A 27,175-nucleotide genomic window follows, 5' to 3' on the forward strand; every position below is an offset into this window, starting at 1 on the left:
AAGGGGCTTAGAATGCATCTTCTCTAACAGATTAATGAGTAACTAATTTGCAACTGAATGATTGTTGTCATATATTTGATTATTTTATCCTTGTTTTTATTCACTGTAAAGTTTATCCTTATTTAGTTTACAATTTTCCATATGACACATATGATTCGTTCCCCAAAATGTTAGGGGAGTTCTCATACAAGCTCCTTTGGGTATCTTAACTCTCCTGCACATTCCAGTCACTCTTCGTAGTTCCTTTTTAATTGTAAACATGTGTGCAAATAACAAACAAAGAAACACTACTACTGTAGTTGTCACTCAAACACATACAATAAGTGTTTGGATCTCAATGTCAATGTCTGGCTTGTCGGATGTTTCATGTTTGAATCCAGTATATTGTCTGATTTATGTTGTCTTGTTTCACATAATTCATGTAGTATAACATGATGCTGTACGGTGATTATTTATAAAATGTATTTATTTTTGATTGTTTTGTAATTGTTTTCCAACAGACATGATTTATACAAAATACAAACGTTAAGATGCACAGGGCAATCAATTTGAACTGACATTTTGCGAGAGAAGGGAGAAAAGAAAACCAATATTATTTGTTTTTCTCTTTTTTTTTTTACACGTTATACAGTAATAACATATTTACAAACACCTATACTTTATGAATAGCAAGGAATCTGCAGAGAATGTATACAGTGAGGAAAGTTTTGTCTAGTTTATTCTTTCTACTTTCAACTAAATGTGTGATTGTATGTGGCTTGAGTAAATGTGACATTTGTGATCGTTACATCTCATTGAGTGAGCAACTATTGAAATGATTTAATGAAACATCCAACTAATACCCACTATTTCAGTGTTGATTCTTCTGTTATTCTATTTCATTTCATATTTTGAAAAGCTTGTACATACTGTAATTGCTAATAGGTTGCTGTTGATTTTATTGTAATTGTAAATATTCTGAGTCATTGACAAGAATTGTGTCTTAAGTGTTACTGCTAGTACATTTAGTTTTTCATTTTTATTTGGTATTTCAGTAAGCTTGTGCATGAACCTTGAAATGAATAGGTGTACTTTGTGCCATGCATCCAAAGGTATACATCTCTAAGCTTAAATTATTTTCATAAAATGTCAAGAGGAATTGTCCTTTGTTTTACCATTTAATACATTCCCCAGAAATTCTCCCAGAAAGTTATCCTGTAAAGATTAAGAATGAAAAGATTTTGGGTTTGTATAATGGAGTCATAAATTCAGTGTCTTCCCCCATCCGAAATGATTTTGTTACCTTTCATGGATTCACATTTCTGGTGTGGAAAAAAAGTAATTTGTTGTTGTAAGACTCAAACCTTTGTATGTTCTACTGAAATTGACTGTTCTAAGTGGGAAATGACCAATCTAATAAAGCTTCTATGCCTATAATGGTTTTGCTTCCTTGCTAGCTTGATTGAAATATTTAAAGCTACAATCCAAGTTTTATGTCCACTCCCAGCAGAGGGGGGGTATATCAGAATATAGAGCTTTAACTTAAGACGTTATGTTTTAACTAAGAGCAGTCCAAAGTTAGTTAATTTGAAGGGACAGTCTTCTGAGTCTTGATCAGTTCTCCTCAACATCACCCTGTATGTTCAGGCACAAAATCAGAACTAGCAAGTCAGGAGTGATAAACAAATCACATGGATTTCAAATTACTGTGTGATAGTAGCGCCACCTGGTGTAGAGAATCTTATTTTTCCAAATTCAGACTAGTACACTGAGGGTGAATATTTGATGTTACCGTCTAGGGTAAGATGCTGTATTACTAATATCAGGAGGTACTTGGCTCTCTTCTACTGTCCTACAATTTGCTTGGTTGGCAGAACAAGCTTCAATCTACTTCACACATTGCAACAGTAATGGGCGACCGTTCCAGATTGGTTCCAGCTATTTTGCTGAAGAGAAAAAGGAGAGAACCAAGTACAGAGCCTATACCGTGCATGCCCAGTCAACCAAATATTAGTTTACTAAGCCTAGGGTTTACTGTAAGTAAAACTGTAAGTAAAATCCATGGGTTTATGCAGTTTCATGGGTTATGAAACTGGTGAGTTGTTCAGTAACCATACATTTCAAACAATCTTTTCCATAAATCCCAGTTTGCTTATTGTAGACTTGAGTTAAATATCACAAAATTGTATGTAAAATGGTGCATTTATATATATATAGCACTTTACAGAGATTGTGCATTACATTCACCCATTCACACACACATGGCAGCGGAAACCATGCAAGGCACCAACTAGCACATCGGGAGCAATTAGGGGTTCAGTGTCTTGCTCAAGGATACTTCGACACTAACTCTGGGGGAGCCTGGGTTCGAACTGGCAACCTTACGGTTCCCATCCAGCCACTCTACCCCTGAGCCACCGCCACCATACGTCCAACATTTGTACTAGGGGCCTCTTGATACATAATCAAATGCTTTAGGTCGGACCTATATCCCCATTTTAAATGTCCTTAAATTATTACAAACTATATATTTTTCATGAAGTCAATTTTGATTATTGAGTAGGTTTCAATCTAGACTAGGGCTAAATCCCAGGATTAGCACACTGGATTTAAGGAGGTACCCAGAGTTCAACTGGGGACCTATTGATTTGCAGTCCAATGCTCTACCACTAAACTATACCCCCTCTGGAAAAGACCATTTGGACCGGACGAGACGACATTGAATGGTTTTTATTACATTCGACGACATCTGGCTTTTTATTTTTCTTAAAGGACAATATAGTGTAGCATTGTTTGATACACTTGATACACAGTATTGGAAGGCAGTTGGCAGTAGTTCAGGAGGTAGAGCAACCAGAAGGTCCCCGGTTTGATCCCCACTTTTCTTCCATTTGTGTTGAAGTGTCCTTAAACAGGACCCTCAAAGTGCAAGTGAATTTTGCTTGCCCAAAGGACTTTAATACCGGTGGTTCTCTCTAAGATGTTTGTTTATGCAGATGAATGCAACAGTTGAAGAAATAGCTAATCTTAGCGATAGTAGGCCTACCATTACTAAGATACCTTTGAGCTGACTCGGGACTTTAAGACTACAGTATATAGCTACAGCAGCTGTCTGTCACACAATCAGGCAGGTCAATACTCGTGCAGTAACAGCAGTATCGGCTATAGGCATGCGGCGTGGATAATGATTGCATATCCTGAGCATTGACACAGTAAAATTAGATTGCATAATCATTTCTCGTTTGTTAATGTCATGGGTCAAGCAGCACATAGACAGGCCTTTGGAGGGAGTTATTGCAAAGGAAAGTCAATAATATGTCTTAGCTGTCTGGTCTATATCCAACATACATATTTGTTTTTTAAGTGCATGCACCCTGACACACTGACACATTTGCACACTTCATCTGCTGCACACACATACACACATGTCTCTAGTCCAGTTTCAGAGAAGAAAAACAAAACTTCCCGAAAGCAATCAATATCTGTGATAGATTGGAACTGACGTAGGCTATACGCAAATAAAAAGCCTGCACCAAGCATACTGAGAGCCATAACTGCTCATTTCTCACAATGAAGGTAAAGATTCACTCTCTGATTTCAACACGTTTTTTATTTTTGGTAATAATTTACACTGATATTGTTGTTCAATGCTTATGTGTTAATAAGAAGGGTTAATAATATCATTGTTAACATATTTATTGTTAGATTAGAAAACATTTGAGCTTTTACAAAACGTGCAAAATGGATATGCGTAATGCCAGCTTCTGGAACCCCTCAGAGCCTATCATGCACTTGTTGACAGTTCTATTTACACTTGGTCTAAAGTGGGAACAATGCCTTATTAAGGTTTATCAATCCTTTATTATGCATACAATAACAGTTAATTATGCCTTTTTCATCTACTTAACGCTTATGTATGGCCGCCGACCCCCATTTGAAAATGATTTGTGCCATGGACCTCCCAGAAGAGAAGAAATTCTCTTCAAATCAAAAATTTCCCAAAATGAAAACTAACTCTCCTCTCCTATCTAAGTTTCTACCAGTATATCTAAAAGGGCTGAATTGGCTGCTCCTCCTGATGATGACACCCACAGGGTAAGGATGTTTCTGTTTTTAATACATTTAACAAGCACACAAAAAAAGTATTTAACTGTATTCCTTTATGTCTAAGGTTTTGTATTGACTGCCAATGGGCGACTTGGGGAGGATGGTCTGAGTGTAATCCGTGCGCCAGATCACAGGTTAAGATCACTAAATTGTTCATTAAATAATTAATTAAATTGGTACCTTCTGAAGTTCTTACTGTCGTTTTGGTCTTGCAATGAAATAAAAGATGTGCACTAGTGCTGATGATCTGTTATATACTTTAAATTGCTTGTGTCTGCAGGGCAATTCTATAATAACTATAATAATAATGTGTAAAATTATACTGTTGAAGCCAGTGCGTTTTGTTTTGTTTTAGATGCATTGTTGCTTGTGTGTAACACATTGCAGACTAGAAGCCGTGTCATGGAGGTCTATGCTCAGTTTAGGGGCCTCCGCTGCACCCATGGGTGGGTGCAGAGCAGACTGTGTGAAACCACACAAGACTGCCCTCTAGAGCAAGGATGTGGAGAAAGGTTCACTTGCAGATCAGGTCAGAAATCAAGAATGCATAGCTAGTTTTCTCATTTCTACCATGTAATAACACCTGAATATCTTTGGTCTCCATCTCTGTTGTAGTGACTAATGACTCTCTCTAATGACTAATGACTCTCTCTCTCTCTCTCTCTCTCTCTCTCTCTCTCTCTCTCTCTCTCTCTCTCTCTCACTTCAATTCAATTCAATTCAATTCAATTCAATTCAATTCAAAGGAGCTTTATTGGCATGAGAAAACGTACGTAAACGTACATTGCCAAAGCAGAAGTGGAACAAGACAATCAAAATAGAACAATGTATTTACAAATAAATATTGGATATAAATAGGAATTAAATAAAGGTGTAGACAGAGCTGTGTTATATTAGCACGTTGGGTAATACTATCTTGTCAAACTATAAAAAGCTCTCTCTCTCTCTCTCTCTCTCTCTCTCTCTCTCTCTCTCTGTGACATAATGACCTACAGGGATGTGTATTGATACGTCTCTGGTCTGTAACGGTGATCAAGACTGTGAGGAAGACAATCTGGATGAACATAACTGCAGTCAAGATACACAACAATATAAATGTGGAAATGGAAAATTAGGCCTTCCACCCAACATTGAACTCACAGGAAAGGGGTAGGTTCTCACGTATACAGTATAATATCAATCAATCATCAACCAATCACAATGCATGACACTGTGGTACCTGTTTATCTGTGGTAAATGCAAGCTCAGGTCTTCTCCCTATAACAACACATGCACTCATGCACACACTCTGCTTCATCTCTCTCTCTCTCAGCTAAGGTGTCCTTGAAAGGGAAAACATTTAAGACTCCCGCTATAGACCATTTACTGTACACTCACATTTGACACCTGGGATGAAGTTGTTTGTCTGTTTTGTCTAGGTATGACATTGTCTCAGGGAAGGCAATGCAGGTCGTAATTAACACTAAGAGTTTCGGTGGGCAATGTCGCATCACCTCCAACAACTACAGACTGCCCCTGAGTACTATCAACGTTAACTTCATGGTTGGTTTCCTTGAAACACTTGTAGGATTGCTGATTCTGGAGATAGATGTTTTTATTTTATTGTTATCCTCATAGGATAGAGCAGTAGAACAGTAGTCTAAAGACAAAGCAGGAGTAACAGTAGTCTAAAGACAAAGCAGGAGTAGGAAAATAATTTAATGTCCAACCCAACACAGAATGCCATCAATTAAGGAACCAGAACAACAAATAGATAGCCAAGAGCAGCAAGCCTGGATTAATTTGTTAGGGATTTGAGATCAATATGTATTACCACAAAGACAGGCTTTGGAACTGCTGAAAATGACAAAAAGGGGTAATTATGCACCATTGTTTGAATCTATCAATATTGGTATGGTATGGGTTTGTGAATTGCCGTTGAGTTGGCTGTTTCAAACCAGCAAGGGCCAAGCATCCCCTTATCATGACGGTTGGCAGGGCTTGATTTCTATAAGACTAAAACTGAAAAACAGAGGGAACCCCATGCATCTATATTCTGGGGGGAACATTGGCCCAAAAATAGCAGATACACAAGATGAGCTTGTAGATCTGCTATTTTTTGGCAAAGAGATTTGGTGTACTGAAATTTTGCCTGTACTTATTTGTACCACGAATAGCAAAGAATAGCTGACCTACAAGCTTATTGTTAACTTGAGGATTTTACCGTGTAGGGAAGCATAACATGGCCTACCATTTTTTACAAAACATTGTATACCTTTTGCGTAATCTGTTCAACTCAGGTTGAAGTTAAGAATGGCTTCAGTGAGGATTCCTACGAAAGCAAATGGCATTATGCTAAGGACATTGAATACAGAGAGAAAGTGACAGGCACCACGGAAGGATTCAAAAACTATGACTACCATGAGAAGTTGGACACGACTAAGGTATGCACGATGTATCAAAATGCAGTAACCTACTAAACAATTTACTAATTCGATTAATTGAATAAAACCAATGCATTTTCTATTGTTGACCATAATTGTCATTGTCTGTGCAGGAAACAAAGCTGTTGGTTTTAGAGAATGATGTAGAGGTCGCCCAATTCCAAAATACTGATCCCAAGTACCTCCCAATATCGGAGGCGTTCTGGAAGATGCTGGCCAAGCTGCCAAATGTGTATGACTACGTTGCCTACCGGGAGGTCCTGAAGAGGTTTGGAACACACTACCTGTCTGAAGGCAGCCTCGGAGGCTCCTTCAGGGCCATGCTCGGCATTGATAAGGAGAATTATACACACAGTGGTGAGAAATGATCATTTATCAATTAACATTATCAGGCAGCTTCTTGGGAAGTGTATTGTTGGGTATTTCTGGCAGCAGTGACAAATCTGTTAACTTTCTTTGTTGGCCCTTGTTTTTCAGTTGAGACAAAGGAAGACTTTAAGGAATGTACAACAACGGTTACATGGTTTTTGTTCTTCCCCAGCAAAAGTCACAAATGTACTGAGGGTCATACTGAGTCAACTGTTCAACCACAAAGTAAAGAGACAATCATTGATCATAATGTATCTGACTATGTATAATTAATTTGTACCATAGAAACAAGAACTCATGAAACAATTTGCTAGTTTGGGATAGGGATAACATCTACAAGCCTAAAGTGGAAGTGAAGGGAGGGAGAGGTTCACACATCACAGCCTTACAGGCCATGACCCTCGCTGATGATACCAGCAAGACTTGGCAACTGTACTCAGACTGGGCTGCGTCTATTCAGGACTTTCCACAGGTTATAAAGCATAAGGTGAGAGGAGAACAAAATGAGCTGATGCCAATGATTGGAGAAGACAAATATAATGATATTTGATCTCACTTTGGTGCCAGGGTTATTAATTAGTTAACTAAAACTAACAAAATAACTAAAACTAGAATTGTGTGTGTGTGTGTGTGTGTGTGTGTGTGTGTGCGTGCGTGCGTGCATGCGTGCGTGCGTGCGTGCGTGCGTGCGGGGTGTTAGTTAAAAGGCCACTTCACCCCTTTTGCATCCAGATATTATTTTAATGATGTTTAGGACACAAGAAACATTTTAGTCATGTTTATGAACAAAAAATTGTCATGAAAATGTGATCTGTCCTGGACTACAAGTCACACCTTGACCTTTACGTAGCCTCCCTCCTCTCCACAGGGAGGGGTAGTCACCGGTAGTGAACCAAAGCATTATAGTCATTGTAGGAATTCGGTAATCCAGTCAAACCCTTGTCAAACATTCATTATTTTTCTGGCCATAGGGTGCAAATCTACTACACTATTAACATTGACTGACTGCAAAAGACAACTAACTGAAACTGTATAATGTGTTTGCAAAACTAACTAAAATCCTAGAGAATTTTTATTTAGTTTTAGTCTTTGACAACATATGTTAAAAATGATCAAAAATAGTCAATCTATACTGAACTTGTAGATGCTGCCCCGCCCCTGACTAATCCATACAACAAAAAAAACTAAAACTAACTCTGAAACAAATAAATAGTAAACACAAATGTTGAATTGAAAACACAAAGCCAAAACAAAATCACGAAAAAATGCAAATAAGTATAATAACCTTTCTTCGGTGTTGCTGCTGCTGTGCTGTAGCTACGGCCGCTGTTTGAGTTGGTGAAGGACGTGCAGTGTGCTGAGGTGAAGAAGTATTACCTGCGCAGGGCCGTGGAGCAGTACCAGGCTGAGTACGACTCCTGCCACTGTCTGCCCTGCAAGAACAACGGCCTGGCTGTCATGGACATAGATGTGTGTAAATGTGTCTGTAAGAAAGGCAGGACAGGTGTTGACTGTGCGCAGGGGACTGACCTGCAGGGTCAGCACGGTGGGTATTCGTCTGTTCTTTCTTGATGGAACTGTCAACTGAAGCTATTTTCTTTGCAATTTGTTAAATATGTAAGGCTTGGCAGATCAATTCTCACATCGCCCAGCACCTCCACTGTAGTGTGATGTAAGATAATTTGAAATCTTTGGACAGTTAATACTCATATACTCATGTACTCCATAAAACATCCTTGTGAGTACTAAAGATGCATAACTGTAGACTAGTCAGAGAGGAACTGATGATGCAACTATCAGCTGTTTAACACCCTGTCAAAGCATCTCCAATAGGGGTAAATGGAGGTATTATCCATCTTGTCAGAGACTTCCTCTCTGACCGTCCTCAACAGGTCCGTGTTAATGATACGCTGTCCGACATCACTGTGCTTAAAATTAACACCGGTGCTCCGCAGGGGACTATCTTATCCCCCTTACTTTTCTCCTTATATACAAATTAATTCCAGTTAGACCAGGATATGTTTCATTTGTTGCGGATGATATGGCCCTGGTTGCCTTACTGAAGAAGGGGGACACAGCGGGGGAGGAAGCATGAAATGAAATGAAATGAAATGAAATGAAATGAAATCTATATTTACCCAGGGTATCTGGGCTAAGCTCAAGAACTTGTTTCCAGCCAGGCCCTGCTCATAGAACACATTTCATCGTAGTGGTTGATGCCTTGTTCAAGGGCATTTCAGCGGTGGTAATTTTAACGTGTCGGACGGCTGGTTCGAACTGGGAACCTTCCGGTATCTAGACCGCGCCGCTATCCGTTCGGCCACCGCTGCCGCTATACAGAGTACATGTGTCATCTCTTCAGAACTGGTGCGATAAAACCTCCTTAGGGATCAATGTGACAAAAACAAAATAACTTGTCATTCATGAAAAGGAACGTGTGCAGTCCATTACAATTAGTGGACAAATAGTGGAGGTAGTAGACAATTTTAAATACTTAGGCACATATATTGACAGCAAACTCTACTCACTTTTATTGTGTGTCCTTAATATTCTTCCTCCCTGTACCTGTTTTTGCTCACACAGGCGTGATCGATGGTAGCTGGGCCTGTTGGTCGAGCTGGACCGCTTGTTCTGGGGGTCGCAAGTCACGAACACGATCCTGCTCTAATCCAGCTCCCCAGAATGGAGGGCAACACTGTATCGGAGAACCCAGAGAGACATCTAACTGTGAAGATCAAGAGCATTTACAGTATTTAAAGTGAGAGTAAACTGTATGATTTACTTTGATTAACCACTTAAACCATACATGACTGTATATTACTGTATATTTGACTGGAGTCCCCCAGAGGTCTATACTCGTCCCCCTCATTTTTCTCCTCTAGACATACATCTTAACCGAAAACAGCCAATCTACAAGATCACACCGCAATGTGTTGCAATCAGTGTTGATTTCATCAACTAATACAACAAATGTTGACGAAAACTAAATGGAAACTAAATAAAAACCAATAGACTAAAACTAAGACTAAACATATTGACAATTTGTCAACAAATAAAAACTAGACTGAAATGTTAGGAAGGGACTAGTGGACAAGAGATCCAGTATGTCATTTTACACTTGGTTGCATGCTGAAAATAGCAGATCTGCTATTTTCAGCAAGTGTAAAATCAATTACGACAGCTTATTCCCGCCAAAATACATTTTAGTCAACTAAATCAACTAGTCGACTATTAAATCTTATGATATTTAGTCGACTAAAACTAGACTAACACTGAAACATTCCAGGTGACTAAAATGTGACTAAAACTAAATGAAAATTATTGAAGAGACTGTGACTAAAACTAAAATCAAAATTTTCTGTCAAAATCAACATTGGTTGCAATGCATTGTGAGCTTATAGATCTGTTATTTTCACCAATGTCGCATGTGATTAAACTGTTATTCATATGTATTTGGCTATGTATTGCAACCAAATACTGAGAGTTTTTTTCCACTTTTTTATCTGTCTGTTTTGTGATGCGTGCAGGATAATGGAGCCTCAGTGCTTTGACCTGTCTTTCGGAAAAGAAAGTTGCGGAGCGCCACCTACTCTCATCAATGGCTATATTCTGGTACGGTTTCTTTTGGTCCTGCACTTAAAGACGGAGTCTTTTGTACTTTATCTGTTTTGTTACTTTTGTATGTGTCTATGGAGTTAACATTACTTATAATAGACCTCAGGTGTGATTATAATATTCAAAAAATGTCTTCCCTGTGTATTTTTGGTTTCTCCCTTGAAAGCTGAACGCTTTTGAGTCAAAAGGCCCAACCGAAATACACCACTTCAGTGACATTATAACCCTAACCCCTCCCCCATTATCATACAACAACAGTTGTGGGCGAGGCTTAAGTTCAGGTGGGTGAAAACCAGGTATGGGTGGGTGAAAACTAGTATGGGTGGGGGTGAAAACCAGCTAAAGGTAAAAACCAGGTATACTTAATGAACTGGTACGTGGGCACATAAAAACATAATTTTATCACTTTCTGTACACTTTCTTTTTTTTAAATCTTCATCCATGGTCCAGGGGGGGGGGGAGCACAGCACTCCATCTTTAACCATAAGTGAAACCTATATGGTGTTTGTGTCTATCTCAGGATCCTAAGGATGTGTACCTGTTGGGCAATAGAGTTGAATACACTTGCAATGATCAGTACCACCTGACTGGCACCAGCATCTTAGAGTGCACAGCTGACCAAACATGGTCTGGGAGACCGGGGATTTGCACAAGTAGGTGCAGAATTCAGCTACAGAATTAAATAGCTATTTAATAATTTAACAAAGAGCATTAATGAAGACACGAATGGGCTTGCATAATTAAACTGATGCTTCATTTCCCCCAGTGTCAAAGTGCAGGATTGGGTCCATCAATGATGGTATCGCGGTCACTCCACAGATGTCGAGCTATGACATAGGGATGAGGATCACCCTGTCTTGCCCAGAAGGCAGACACATTCGAGGGGAGAGGGAGATGATCTGTGACCCCAGCCTGAACTTTTCGCCGGATCCAGCAAATACTGAATGTAGCGGTAGAGGTACACATATCCTTCCCTTGTCTGTTCACCATCACAAGAGGGAAAGACTACAACATCAGACTTCTGATTATAATGCCTAATTCATAATTTAGCTGTCATATTGGATAGCAATAGTGTAATTTGATTATTGTGTATTCATATGTATTTTGACTGTAAGGATGTACTGTGCTGTAACACATTAATGAGACAAAATAAATTGATTACAAAGGATTATAACCTTATAACCATTTCTCTCTCTTCCTTAGTCATTGAACAAGATCAACAACACAGCACAACTACATTGCAATGTAAAGCATGGGAGAAATCCGTCAGGGGCAAATGTATTTGTAAGTTGCCTTATGAGTGTAGGTATGTTTATTGAACAGGTTACTTATCAATCTATATTATTTGTTTCTTGATGATGATGATGATGATGATGATGATGATGATGATGATGATGATGATAGGTCATCCTTGGAGCTGTGTGCCAGGAATGCTGAGAGAGGAACTACAGCTGTACTGAGTGTGTGCAAGATGCATGCCCTGCAGTGTATTGGCAAGGCCTACCTGGTTGCAGAGAACAGCGCCTGTCAGTGGCGAGAGCGTGCCAATGCACCGTGCACCAGTTGTTCCCTGTGGGAGACCTGTGATGGTATGATGAACACCAGAGGTTAGATGAAGTGCTTAGGCCATTTTAGAGCATAACAGAAAATAATAAAATGAGCCAGAGCAATGGCAGGATAAAGAAGACAGAGCACCTAACTCAGACTTCAGCAACATGGCCATACAAAGTATATTATTTAGCCAAAATACTACACAAACACAATGCATGACAATGCAACGAAGGAAATGTAACACAGCACAAGGCAACGCTAGATAAAATAACTCTTCATAAACTGCAGAATCTGAATAGTCTTTAGGCTATTAACTCCGATGTAAGTAGGCCTACCATAATGTTTTCCCATAAAAATATAAAAGGATGAAGAAGAGGGGGGGGCATACGTCCACAGATATCACCATACAGTTTTTAGTGTATGAACATTCTCATCTCTCATCTCTCCATCCCACCCTTACAGATCAAACCGGCCTCTGCCGCTGTAAGGACACTGCTGAATGCTCTTCGTCCCCTGGGTTGAGTGTGTGCGTCCGTGTCGGGAATGACGCGACCGCAGGCAACCAGACCATGAGCGAGTGTGAAGCAGGGCTGCGGAGATGCAAGGGAGAACAGGTGTCCGTTGTGAGCATCCTGTCCTGTGAAGAATGTTTCACTGTTGTTGACCACCCTACTAACTGTGGCATATAATAAATGGGTTGCCTATGTAAAAAGCATGTACAGTCAAAGCCTTAATTGTCATATGAAACAGAATCAAACTGTATCAAAACTCTGCAGTGTTGTGTCAATTTTCTTTGTCTGTCTTTGACTGTCTTTTTGAATGGAATTATTCAGAGGTGTGCCATAAAAAACATTACTTTCACTGGTTGTACTGTGCTGCATAAGTTTAAAGGTTCACTTTATTATTTTGTAATTTGTCATAAGCTGTTAATAAGGTTATGCACTGTAAGGTAGTGGAAGATATAGGCCTATACTGTACCTTATGTATGTCAGCAATGTAGGTAGCCCATGAAGGTACTGTAAGTGGGATATGTATAGATCAGTATGCACAATAATGAGTACCACAGACGAAAAACAGTCTAAGTCCAAATTTCAGACTGACCCCTCCATGAAAAGGCCTCGTTGTCCTGAACCCTTATCTATCATTTATATATTATGGATCAATAGTGTGGACTTAGACTGTTATTCGTCTGTGGTACTCTGGGGAATGGTCAGGTTCGGGAGTTGAAAAAGGTATTTTTATTTATTTATTTGTAAATGTAAATGTCCCATCCCATGTGATGAAGTTAGAAAGAATAAGAGGGTCTATTTCAGTGCATGCCCTTCACCTAGCTTGCAAACTAGACATGGCACCGTCTGCCAACAACACTCCCCGCTGACATTCTATTCCTGCCTCGTGTGCAGATACATGTGAGCGTGTGTATTTAGCCCGTCTGTGAGTATGTGTGTTACGCATTCACTCCTTCATTGCATTGCTTTTTACACAACAGCAGATTTAATTATCCAAAAGGTGTGAATATTATATTTGATATTGGCATTCAGGCTCTGTTACATACTTCACATCACTTTCAGCTTAATATCACAATTAGAAATGATCCATTTACTGTAGTATACGAGCAGTGAGTTATATTCAGGGCTAATATAGCTACGTAACCAAGACAACAAACAACAAACAAAAAATGGAAAAGAGGCTTTACAAAAAGACAACTGAAACGGTATGCAGTGTGTGTTTACGAAACTACAGTAACTAAAACAAATAATAAATAATAATATCCTAATAAAAAGGTGACAACCTTGGGGCAAAGAAACACATAACCTGCACTGATCTCATGTGTTTGCAATATTGGCATAGGGTGAGCTTAAATAAGCTGCCAAATTGGTCAGCTACTTGAATACAGTAACCAACATAGTGTGACCCACTTGAACATCTGCCTGAACTAACAGGCAAGCAACACATCATTTTCCCATGACATGAATAATTTCTTTGTGACTTACAGCAGGAGGCCCACCTATCTACCTACCAACCTAACTACCAACCTATCTACATAGGCTACCTACCTACCTACCTACCTACCTACCTACCTACCTACCTACCTACCTACCTACCTACCTACCTAGCTTTAGGTCCTAGCTACATGTACCTACTACAGACCACTTCTTACTTATTAACAAATATATATTTCAGGTAGACATAATATCATAATGTATTCTCTAATTGCAAACAACGGTGGACTTTGTTTTTTAACATTCAGTCATGCAAATGTTGTAATTTGATTTTACAAATTGTAATTTCAGTTCAGGAGATCCTCTGTTCAACTTCATACCATATAGGCTATATGTACATACATTCTACTCCTACTGTACACATTTGATAGTTGATAGAAACCTGTGTTGTGGAAAGCTTTGCAGCTTTGTTTGGACATACTTAACTGACAGGAATGCAGGCCTGCAGCTTAGGGAGATAACCAGCAATACTCTCTGGGGACCTCTCTCGCACGCACGCACGCACGCACGCACGCACCCCACGCGCGGTCGCGCACATGTATGCAGGCATGAGACAGACAGACAGACAGACAGGCAGGCAGGCAGGCAGGCAGGCAGGCAGGCATGCAGGCAGGCAGGCAGGCAGACAGACAGACAGACAGACAGACAGACAGACAGACAGACGCAGTGCACTTTTTCCACTTCTCTCTGCATCCCTGTCAGAGAGAAATGTTGCCTTAGCAAGGGGACAATGCACAGCTTAAATTGACAATGATGACGTTAATCATCAAGAGCAGCAAGCAGTGTTATAACAAAAAGTATTTATTTTGTTGTGTTTTTCGAGGGGGGACAGCAGGTGTTTAAAAGCTTGGTAGTTTCCAGACATATTTGAGATGATAACTTATGGTATTATTTGTTACATATTGAAACCAGTTACCTTCTGTGGATCTAATCAGTTCAGCAATGCATTCTACTTCTACTTCTACATTCCTGTACAGAACAGTTTTCTTTCTTTTTTTAAACTTGCCTTTATGAACCTTTGTCTCCATCTAGTGGATAAAGTGGTGGATTACCTGCAGTTTAAATGCATATTATCAATGATTAAAATAACAAAAGAAAAAAAAATCTTCAGAAAAGAGACTGGCCATACTTTTCAATAACAAAAGTATTTTATTAACAATGTAAAATGACTTATAGCTTTTATCAGCTTTGACTACAATATCTTCACCATGCCCTAAACATTAATCACAATCAGTAATAAGCAAGACCCATGCTGCCTACCGTCTGTCAGCACTGATTGCACCAGACAAAGGGAGGCTCTCCCTGCTTATATGGCAACTGAACAGATTCTTTGCCAACTAACCCAAAATCTGAAAGTAATTCATATAGCGCATTGCGTAAAGAGTATGTGTATATACAAGTTCTAACATCTCCATTTATAGATAGATATTGTGTGCAAAGAAGTTTATTTTTTATTTTTTTTGAGTATTGTATCGTATATTCCTCTTTGAAGCAGGAAAGTAAAAGTTGGGTACAGGTATTTGGTTCATGGAAGACTAAATTAATTTAAGTACATTAAGAAGAGAAACGGCAAGAAACGGAAAACATAGACATTAATACACAACAAACGTATTCTGCACAGTTCTGCCAACTCGTGTGGACAGACAAAGTTGTAACTCTGTCATTGCAAGTGCCACCCATAGTATTTGGATGGGGTCTATTAATAAGTTATTACACTTTTTCTGACACAAACAAACAATTATCTTTGCCTTGTTTTACATGAATCCTCAACTCATTCACTCAGCAATCATGTTTTGTGGAAGTAATCGAACATTGACAGTATTTCAAATGACCTCTCATTCCCGCTTTACATTGGACAAGCAAGGTATCTGACTTCATTTACCAAAAAAGGGAAAAAATCTGTTGCAAAATATTTTAAAATATATGTCCGTGACTATTTTTTTTTCATTACATTGCAATTACAATTCTTCTTTGTATTACAAAATAAAATTATAAAATGGGCAGCTTTAAAAAAAAAAAAAAAAAAAAAAAAAGAGAGAGAGAGAGAGAGAGAGAGAATTTCTTTGAAAATGGCAGTAATCGATTGGTGGGAGACACAAGTGGTGAAGAACAGTGGGTAATGGTGTGTTGGTTTCCGCCTCCCACCGAAGGAAGGCGGGGCCCCTTAGCTGGTTACCAGGCAACAGAGCCCAAAGAACCGCCTCTTCCTCTGTCGGACCAGCGGGTAGGGGGTCAGGTTCAGTAAGCTGCTGTCATCTGGACAGGAGCACAGACAGGGTAGCCAAATCAGCCATTCCTGTTGCTTAACTACAGACACGCACTGAAATCCTTTGTGTTGATTTATCCATTTACGGGTCCATTTGGTTACATTTGTACAATTAACCCTCCAAACTTTACAGTGTATAGATAGAAGGCGTTAAAAAAGTGCCACGTGTACTGTATGGATTGCATCCAAAACGAATGAATTCCATCATTCATTGGTTCAATATTTAGGTAAAACCCACAAACACACTTAAGCACTTCCACTTTCACTTAAAACAAGTTCAAATAATATTGCATAGCTGGCCGACCTACAGGCTTGTAGCTATGTTTGCTACTTTCGTCTGACACTGTATTGTTAATTGCATACAGAAACAACCTAAAACATAAAAGTATGGAGATACAAGGTTTCTGCCCGACAGCATCTAAATAGTCCTACAGGTATGGATCACATCAGAAATCACATCACATCTCAAAAACGTCCTACCTTGGTTCTTCAGTGGTAAAGGCATCGTCTCCCTGAGTTTACTGAGAAGGTTCTTCATTTCTCTCATATCCCTGGCCAAAGACAGATCATATTTTTTCACTTTACTTAATTACCACACAACATCACACTCCCTCTCACGCACAAATGATATGCAGTGTATCTGCACTACCACTACTTTCACATATTATTTTAACCATTTGTCCTCTAAAGAGAGCAAAGTTAAGCAAACAATACACCAATCGTAAAATTAGCTTCAAACTAGTTACAAACAGTGGAAAATCTAATCAATGTACAGAGCACTGCATGCATGCACAGTCCCTCAAACACCCTACACAAACACAGACATGCACACAAATGTGTACATGCATGCATGTGTTTGTATTTATTTATTTGACAGGGACAATACAGAAAGAACGGGGGGTATGACATCCCGTTAGTCCGACTATGTGGCCAGTTAGGGTTTGGGGACAGGGTTCGTATGGGGCTCTATGGTCGGAATATTGGGTAGTCGGATTTATGGGTGTCGGAATATTGGGATGTCGGACTAACGCTACACACCTTAAAAGTCAACATGAGACCATTGTATGTAGGGTTTGAAGTCATGGCTAACTTGTGACCCCAGTCCCTGGACATCCCTGGCATGAATTAATTTCACATGCATGCATGCAAATACTTATTACGCATGATGCACACACATGTGCATGCTGTGTAAGTTCACCTCTCTACCCACCTTTCTATGTTGTCTATGTCAGTGGCCACCTGCCAGCAGAGCTGAGGACAGTCGGTGGGGGTAGAGGATGTGTCCTCCAGGATGGGGATCTCTGAGCTCTCTTCTGTCTTACTGTCAATCCTGGGAGGCCCGCACGACTCCTTACCTAGACCACACATGAAAAAACACAATGGTTCAAACTCACGAATTACCCATTTTCAACCAAAACAAAATTACAAAGTTTGTTGAGCGACAGGGTTGTGCTACGAAGTATAAAGTCTGTAGACGAGAGACAGTAAATCCACAGAGAGAATGGGTGAATGACATGCAGTAAATGGTCCAGCATGTTGGGAATCAAGCCGAGGACTCACAATTTCAACCATATGCACCTATGCGACCTAACCTCTCAGCTATCGGGACGCCCACTGTTACGGCCCTATGAGGCCGCAGTCTTGTTTTAACGCTCTGTGAGTGTTTGGAGTGGAGATTGGAGGAGTGGTGTGGAGTCTCACACCTGGGCTCCATTCCTCAATTAACTAGTCAGCATAGAAGCTCTACATTAGCCATTTTTGCCATCCGTCACCATCTTGTGCTGAACCCTTCCTTTCTGTAGCTAGCATTCATTCCTTTTTGCTGTGGCTGACTGGCTGTGTGTTTAAAGTGAAGACCAGGTAGCTTTGTATAGGGGTGTGCTGTCATTTCTTTTAATTCCCAGTATGACTCTGTTTATGCTTATGTCTAGGGGCGGGACTTTGGTCAGATCTATACCCTGGTGTCAGTATTCTGGTGTCAGTATCCTGTCAGTAGTGTCAGTATCCTAGTGTCAGTATACTGGTGTCAGTATCCTGGTGTCAGTATCCTAGTGTCAGTATCCTAGTGTCAGTATACTGGTGTCAGTATCCTAGTGTCAGTATCCTGGTGTCAGTATCCTGGTGTCAGTATCCTAGTGTCAGTATACTGGTGTCAGTATCCTAGTGTCAGTATCCTAGTGTCAGTATCCTGGTGTCAGTATACTGGTGTCAGTATACTGGTGTCAGTATCCTGGTGTCAGTATCCTGGTGTCAGTATCCTAGTGTCAGTATACTGGTGTCAGTATCCTGGTGTCAGTATCCTGGTGTCAGTATCCTAGTGTCAGTATACTGGTGTCAGTATCCTAGTGTCAGTATACTGGTGTCAGTATCCTGGTGTCAGTATTCTGGTGTCAGTATCCTGGTGTCAGTATCCTGGTGTCAGTATCCTGGTGTCAGTATTCTGGTGTCAGTATCCTGGTGTCAGTATCCTGGTGTCAGTATCCTAGTGTCAGTATCCTGGTGTCAGTATCCTGGTGTCAGTATCCTGGTGTCAGTATCCTGGTGTCAGTATCCTAGTGTCAGTATCCTGGTGTCAGTATTCTGGTGCAGTATCCTGGTGTCAGTATCCTGGTGTCAGTATCCTGGTGTCAGTATCCTGGTGTCAGTATCCTGGTGTCAGTATCCTGGTGTCAGTATTCTGGTGTCAGTATCCTGGTGTCAGTATCCTGGTGTCAGTATCCTAGTGTCAGTATCCTGGTGTCAGTATCCTGGTGTCAGTATCCTGGTGTCAGTATCCTGGTGTCAGTATCCTAGTGTCAGTATCCTGGTGTCAGTATTCTGGTGCAGTATCCTGGTGTCGGTATCCTGGTGTCAGTATTGTGGTGTCAACATCCTGGTGTCAGTATCCGACCTAGTGTCAGTATTGTCCATTGGCTATTGCTATTGTGTTTTAACATGTTTTAAGCAACAACAAACTTTTTATAGAATGCAAACTGTATAGACTGCTTCAGCTGGAATTGTATTTTTTAACTGCCCTACACTCGTTGCATGTCTGTTTTAAGATTAATTTATTTTGGCACTTCATGGCCTGGTGCATGATTACATTTTGGAGTTATTAACTCCTTTACTAGCCTGCAGCCAGTAGGTCCACAGGCAGGAACCTGCTGGTTGTTCCTGAGTCGAGGCTGAAGACAAAGGGTGACTGTACCTTTCCAGCAAGGGCTCCTCAACTCTGGAACAACCTGCATGAGAAGCCCATGCTTGCTAAATAAGTTTCTTTTTTTAAAACATACTTTTTCCCCCCTGAAAGGCCTTTCCACAAATGTTGTTTGATTCGCTTAACTAGAAACAAGAATGACTCACGTCATAACTGCCAGGTGCAGCAAGCTCACTATGGGTTTTATCTCCCATTGGCTAGAGGATACGGCTTCATGTTGCAGCGTTCAGACTATGGGCTCCAATTTCGTCGCCGCCATTACCCGAGACGCGGCCCGAATATTACGAATATAGGAACTTGCTCTGTCCCTTAATGGTATTTTGGTCAAGCGTCACCCGCTATCTTTTTTGCCGACACCGGTATTTGCGCCTAGAGGTGTGGTCATGGGCACGCTTTCCCCTAAATTGCTATTTTGGTCACACACATTTGGGAAGACGATAGTGGAGTTTAAAACCACCCGTAACTTATACCCGTAAGCCGTGCCAAATTAGTTTGGTAGAGCGGCACGCGCTGCGCACCTGCATGGAGATGTCCTTGGAGTAAGGCTGCGTCATCTCTCCTTATTCTCCTATACGCATCTCTTTGTAATTTTCCTATAATCAGCAGAAGTGAGTGCCTGCCACTTCCTTGTGTCCATTCCATTGTGTTTATAATTGTATAGTCAAAGACGTTATTTGGCTTGTGCCAGGCATTGTGCGGTGTGCACGATTCCAATCCAATTGATTTGGGGGGGTGCAGCACAAGTGAGACTTCAAGGCAGCAACGCAACACTCTTCCATGGGCTATAGATTGTAAGGCTATGAAGCAATATAGCACTAACGGGCAATGGATAAGGGATCTCTTAAAGGCAATGGCACGTGGACTGGTGATTGGTTTACCGTAATTATTGTAACGCCCAAACCACACCTATGCATAATATAACGGGTAACGGAGGTGTTTTAGGGATTTAGAAAGGTGTCCACTAGGTCCGACTCCTCACTAGTCTCAACATCGACAGTATAGCCAGGTTGCACCTGGCTAAAAAAGCATCCTTTAAGACGTGTTCTGCCCCTTCTTATGTTTGAACCCCCCATAATCCCCTGTGCCACCCATACTCCCCATGCATCTTCCAAGCATCTCCTACGTGAAACCCGCCCATACAGGCAACCCCCCACCCCCTATACTGCCAAGCCATTCCTACCTTTCCTGTGAAGCTGCAGGGAGCCCAGCAGACAGACCGACTTGAGCATTTCAGTGATGTACATCTCCAGGCAGCACTGCAGCTGGATGAAGAGCCTGCAGATCTCCGGGTGGATCTCCCCATCCTCTGGCCTGCAGTGAAACAGACACTGATAACCAGCCATATATATGGAATATCATGAACCAAGAACATATATGTTTGACTTTAAAGATATAGGTTATAGGTTAGTATCCAGACCTCAAGACAGAGACATTGCCTGCAGTGCAGATGACACAGACATATTGTTGACTCTGTATTTAATGGTGTATTTATTTAGGTTTGATTATGTCTGCAACCATAATTGGCAAAAAATAACATCATGAATAGGTCCAGTGCAGATATCAATGAACCATGGACACACGGTTGATTGTCATCGTTGTTTTGAGAAATTAAATAGCAAAACAAGTCACTTGGCTGAGGTTATAGAAGCCCAAAACTATTAATACTCTCTGCAATAATTGCATAAACACGCTTGAATGCACTCTCTCTCTCTCTCCCTCTCCAACCCCCCCCCCCCCCCCCCCCCCCCCCTTGCCCCCCCTCCTCTCTCTCTCTTAATTTTGATTGTATGACCTATACGGTTCAAGAGTTATAGGTCAAAATGTAAAGTGCCATGGTATAGAGCGTCGCAGTCCCCTACCAAGTATTTATTTAAAGACGTTTACGCCGCGGACAAAGCCAACTCGAGTCGTGACAAATCATGACAACAAACACAATTTTTTGGGCCGAACAAATAATTAGAAAGAAGAAAAAAAACGGCAGGTTACAACACTTTTTTTGTTGTTTTTCTTCTTTGTAATTATTTGTTTGGTCCAAAATATTGTTTGTGTTGTCATGAGTTGTCACGACTCGAGTTGGCTTTGTCCGCGGCGTAACCGTCTTTAAATAAATACTTTTTTAAATGTCTATGGGATTCATTTCCTGGGCCATGGTAGGGGGCGGGACTGCGACGCTCTATAGCGTCACAATGTGTTGTCTTCCTTGGCCTACTGGCAGTGTGCACGAAAAAGGCATTTCCGGACTGGCAGAGATAACAATAAATAAAGCAATGTATACAGTACTGTTACTGTGTTCTCAATATATAGCTCACTTGCTTTCACTGAACCCTTGCGTTCCTGTTCTGGGCATGCCGGTGAACATGCAGAAAAAGGAGGGGGCCAATTACAAACCTCTGGGGGGTCCCGGTCAATGAAGTATACAGGGTTTAAGTGGTTAACATCCAAAATCTTTTAGTATCAACTCATACAAATATGGCATGCATTTTTACTATCAGCAAATTAGCAAATAATGAATATGTATACATGTGAGAAGTTTATAATATGTGAAAACATACAAATCAAATTCACATTGAGGCGCTATATATATACTATATATAAAAATAAAAATCACACCTGTGTGAACTGAGTGGTGTAAGGTCTGTCTGACGTAATGAAATCATGTCTGACGTAATGAAATCACACCCGGGTGTGATTTCATTACCTGGCTTTGTTTGTGCAGAAAAAATGAGCATGGTTGCTATGTTCACCCTGTTCACCCGGGTGTGATTTCATTACGTCATTACAACAGGGTGAACATAGCAACCATGCTCATTTTTTCTGCACAAAAAAGCCAGTTGTAGGAGTGGTTTACACCACTCAAAAATAAATGTTGGCTACTTCTGATTGTTTTTTGAGTGGTGTAAACCACTCCTACAACTGGCTTTTGTGTGCAGAAAAAAATGAGCATGGTTGCTATGTTCAAAATAATTTCTGACGTAACGAAATCATACCCGGGTGAACTGGATGACCGTAGCAACCATGCTCATTTTTTCTGCACAAAAAAAGCCAGTTGTGAAATCACATCCGGGTGTGATTTCATTACGTCAGACATTACGTCAGACCACAGCTGATCATGCTATATAAAACCTTACACCACTCAGTTCACACGGGTGTGATTTTTTAAAAGGATCCCTGGCTAATAAGACAAATATTCCTTAAAACATTATACTTGCACTCTACAACTAAAATAAAATAAAAACACCTTAAATATTTTATTTCTTTCAAAAATAAAGAATATTTCACTGAACTGCTTCTGTCACAAGTTGATGATGTCATATGTCCAAGGTGTCATATGTCCCTATATGGAATGCATATATAAAAAACAACTTAATACTTACTAAGGATAATATGAGCATTAAAGCGCAATATTTTAAATACTTTTTATTAGCACGTGCATTTCATATATTCTATAGGGCTGGACCACACATGGACATATGATATCATCAACTTGCGACAGGAGCAGTTCCATATTAAATGAAAGTTATAGTGGGCAAGTATAATGTTTTAAGTGATATTTGTCTCAGCCGCTGTAGAACCCAACATTGAAAGGAAAAGCTAAAGCTGAGAAATTTGCACCTGTTGAAAATATTTCTCAGACATTAACACTGCACACACTTCCACTGCAGACTGCAGTCTGTGCTTTACTATATCGTTGTTTGGTCACAGTGCTTGACTGCTGTATCTAAAGTACAGTTGTCATCAATGCCATCCTGCTTATCAGCTTTCCTCTGGCACATTGGAGAGGCCCCGAATCACTCAACCCATTCAGACACTGGCTGGCTTTATTTGATTAAAGGGGAATGATCTGTGCTGGCTAATTCGAGCTCTGCTGGAGACAGACATGGAAATGGCCAGGAGAACATTCAGAGAAGAGGATTTAAGTATGCGTTGGTGATGATTGTGACAATGATGTTGATACTGTTAGTGGGTAACTTTAGCGTTCTTGCTAACTCCATTTCTATTACAGCAGCAGGAAGTTCAAATACAGCACTATAATGGATTGGACAGTACTTGCAGTCTTGGAGAGGAACCTGATATAATTGCATCTAATTGTTTCATTATAGGGCACATTTCTGGAAAAGAGCAGTGAAGAGCAGAAAAGGCCTTTGTATTTCAGTAGTGCAACACCGAAGGAAGGCTATATACAAACAAACTGCCGTGATTCACTTAAGATTTTAACAGGAAGGCTATTTCGAGCCTTGTGATGAAAAAGAAACTGAGATGAGTTTTCTCCCGTTCCTGCCTGCATGATTCATGTCCATAAAAGACAAGAAGCATGCATGTTCCATGCATATTGCCTGGCTGCACGGCATGGGTGAGAACATCTTGTCACATGGATGTGTGGCTCAGAAACTCCTCTGCATGGGATGCAAAGATTTCATCATGCGTGTAACAGACGCTGAAGGATACACATTCTAAAATCACTTAAAGAGGATTAATTATTGAATCTTTGAGGAGGTTTTAGAGTAAGGTATACTGTCAGCTTGACACATCAAGCCTCTCATTAATTAGCATACTGGAAGAAACACACACACAGGGTATATTGATAGTGAAATCTATCTCGCAATGCAAGAGCAACATACTGTTTATATGCATGTATATGTAATATGGTTTGTACTGATAGAATATGTTGACGTTCCAACGCACCATTAATGCCTTGGGTTTAGCAAAGTGACAAATATTGTAAACACTCTTAACTTCACGTCCTCCATGAAGAGCTGCATGGCTGAATAACAGCTGGACCTAACCATTTGTTATAGTTGAGGTAGTCTACCATTGCAGTTTTCTAGTTGTTCTTTGCTATAGTACAGTATGTTAAAATGTACATATTATTGATCATATTTGTATACGCATGTCTCCGCTATACCCCCAAAGCACTTCGGCACTCACTTTACACACACATTTCTACTCAAAGGATCACAATGGAAATAAGCTCTTGAGCCTTTTTGTGTTTTATCCTTTTGATAGATAAATATATGGTCACATATGCACATTTTGTCAAATAAAAACTCCAATCATTCAAAACTCCATGCATCTCTGTTTTGCCTATATCTGAGTCTCTTTGTGGGTGCCAGGTCAACTGATACTGCAATAACTTTATTGCCTTTATTACCCTATTGGATGCACCCAAATCCCAAGATTGACTTTGCTCCTCCCAGTGTAGAATAAGTGCAGACAACAAGCCACTGTAATCAAATACCACTGTATATCCTATATAGCAGCAAAGCATCCGTTTCTGATTCAGAAGTGCAATAAGTAAGCTTGACCATCTCTGTAAATTATCAAAGAGATGAATGCTGATCACCTGCAGTATGCTATAGTTTCCATTATTTAATAATGCGGTAGAGACCTATTTGTTACACCTAATGGGCAAATCCGAGTGTTGAATGAAGTTGGCCAATCTCTCTATAGTCTGAAATGTACTACAGCCTTGATTATGACTCAGAGGCGGAAATGTAACACTCGCATCTCCGCTTGGCCGTGACGGGGCGGTTATCACTTTCAGCACCATGGACAGTGCCAAGCAGTTTAGGCCTTTAAGTATGTTGATCCACTCACCCCGATATCACGGAAAGGCTCTGGTGTGCTGCTCTCGCCATTTCGCATCCTTTAGTTCGGGTCTTGAGCATTTCGGCCCGTAGTGCGGGACAATCAACCGTGATTTCGCCAATGGAGATGACCAACTCACGGTACAGGGCCACAAGCGTGTTGAATTCTTGAACAATCTGTGATTCAATGTGGAAAATGGTACCCAAAATCAATTAATTGACTTCAAATCAACAAAAGAAGACGTTTACGAAATGGGAACTTTTGTTTAAGCAGTGCCTCCTGATCCCAGAATCAATTGCAGTGGAGTAGAATCCTATACACACACCGTCACGGCCTATGTATCAACATGGAGACGTGCACTGAGCGGTATAAGAAAATGCTGAGCAGTAGCTATACTTCTAATGTTGTAAACTATAGGCTATCTCATACTTTCATGTTGTTGATATCTACTACAGGTATAGTAGGCCAATATAGAATAGACTACATGATATTACCTGTCCTGCACTATAATAAGTGATCCTATAAACTGCACCTATTTGCTCCCTGGCAGAATTACAGTAGGCCATATATCAAAGATGAACCAAGATACAGAAAAGACAATGCCTTTGACATAATTCACGTCTTCTAATTCTTTCTTTCTTTCTTTCTTTCGTTTTTTCCCCCAACCCGTTATGCTAAGTTTGGTTGTTTGCACAGCATTGGATCCATTGATTGGGACACAGATCTCGCTCATTTTGTGCAACTCCGGCATTGCATTCTGATGTCCTCGTATGGTAGCCTATGAACTCGGATGTGGCGTTCATCATCACTGCTGTATGAATGTGCAAGTGGCCAATAGGCTTCATATGGACCTTTCTGAAAACATCTGTCAAAATAAACACAGCCCTGCAATGCATGAAGTCTGCGATTCACACAGTTTGGATATCATTCCAAATTATTAGCAGCCGTTTTCAACACCCCAATGCAAATCACACGCTCACTATGCTTAAGAAGGAGTTAAGGATCAATCTGGCTTCACTGCAACAAAAACAAAATGCAATGCAAAAAACAGATTATACGTATAGCATTATGACTTGCATTATTTTTCGTCTTTTTATCTCCTATATGAACACACCACACACGGGATAGTCGATCGTCCTGACTAGAACAAAGGAAGGGTGGGAGAATAACAGAGTATAGCCTATAGTGCTGATGATCTGAGATGCACCATGCAGGCATCGACGTGTCGCAAACCTACCATTCTGCAGTCTGCCACAGCGCGCTGGGCTTTGCGGGTACTTTCGGTGCTCTCTCTCCTCTCCGGGTCTCGGTAAGGTGGTTTGCCGATCTGGAAGATGTTCCCGGCGGATCTGGGGCGGTTCTTGCGCCCATTCGGTGCAGAACTCATGCATACACATACACTAATAAAACAGCTCTAATACAGAACGTTTTCCCCCCTCTCTCCCCTAAACTCCACCACCTCTGTCTGTCTTGTCGCCGTGTATGGTGCCCTATTCCCTCGTCCCCCCCCCTTTTTTTCTTACACTCAATTCACCTTCGACAACTAACTACAGACTGAATGCAGTCTCTCTGATTATTGTTATTGCTCTATCTATTCCCTCACTTTGTCCTCCTGTGGTCGAAGAAACAAAAGCCTCTGCGCGCAGAAGTACCGGATGAGCGCCTGCAACTCCTCTCCGCATTGCCTCGACTCGACTGCGAGTCACCTTCAGTCTTCACACCCAGTCCAGGAGTCCAGCTAGCTGAGGTGTCTCTTCTGACGTACAGTTACCTTTGTCGGAATGATATCACGGATATTCGCCAAATGCAACCATTTTTTATGATTGCGCTTTTCCATTAAGCACCAATAAGACGACTGATGATAACGGTCTGTTGAAGCACTGCGCCGTGCAGCCAATTTGCCTACGCAAACACTCAGCAGAAATAGGCTACCGTCGCCAATGTCACCGTTGATGAAATTAAATGTCGTTCATGTCTCTGCCAAAGGAAACCCAGAGTGATTGATTATAGGATGTGCCGATTTGGTTCCTGATGCCCGATTCTTTTTTTTTGTTTGTTTCCAATCGAGTAGGCTAGGATC

General features: G+C 40.7%; 2 protein-coding genes across 2 annotated transcripts; one reads left to right on the forward strand and one right to left on the reverse strand.

Annotated features, from left to right (window-relative positions):
- Window positions 1-3,720: 3,720 nt before the first annotated feature.
- Window positions 3,721-12,733, forward strand: c7a (complement component 7a; the record flags this gene model as incomplete). The annotated part of the gene is made up of 17 exons (XM_079516926.1): window positions 3,721-3,730; window positions 4,013-4,074; window positions 4,474-4,615; window positions 5,082-5,235; window positions 5,505-5,628; window positions 6,366-6,509; window positions 6,623-6,866; window positions 6,987-7,013; window positions 7,193-7,365; window positions 8,196-8,424; window positions 9,462-9,636; window positions 10,406-10,490; window positions 11,014-11,146; window positions 11,260-11,451; window positions 11,697-11,799; window positions 11,922-12,100; window positions 12,507-12,733. 17 exons carry the CDS (start codon window positions 3,721-3,723, stop codon window positions 12,731-12,733), a joined length of 2,403 nt encoding a protein of 800 aa, XP_079373052.1.
- Window positions 12,734-16,211: 3,478 nt separating this feature from the next.
- Window positions 16,212-26,482, reverse strand: rgs7bpa (regulator of G protein signaling 7 binding protein a; the record flags this gene model as incomplete). Its single annotated transcript, XM_079517138.1, has 6 exons — window positions 16,212-16,303; window positions 16,794-16,864; window positions 17,524-17,668; window positions 20,690-20,820; window positions 25,105-25,271; window positions 26,333-26,482. 6 exons carry the CDS (start codon window positions 26,480-26,482, stop codon window positions 16,212-16,214), a joined length of 756 nt encoding a protein of 251 aa, XP_079373264.1.
- Between the last annotated feature and the right edge of the window lie 693 nt (window positions 26,483-27,175).

Source organism: Electrona antarctica, assembly GCF_951216825.1.
Source record: "Electrona antarctica genome assembly, chromosome: 12".
NCBI classification, from domain to species: domain Eukaryota; kingdom Metazoa; phylum Chordata; class Actinopteri; order Myctophiformes; family Myctophidae; genus Electrona; species Electrona antarctica.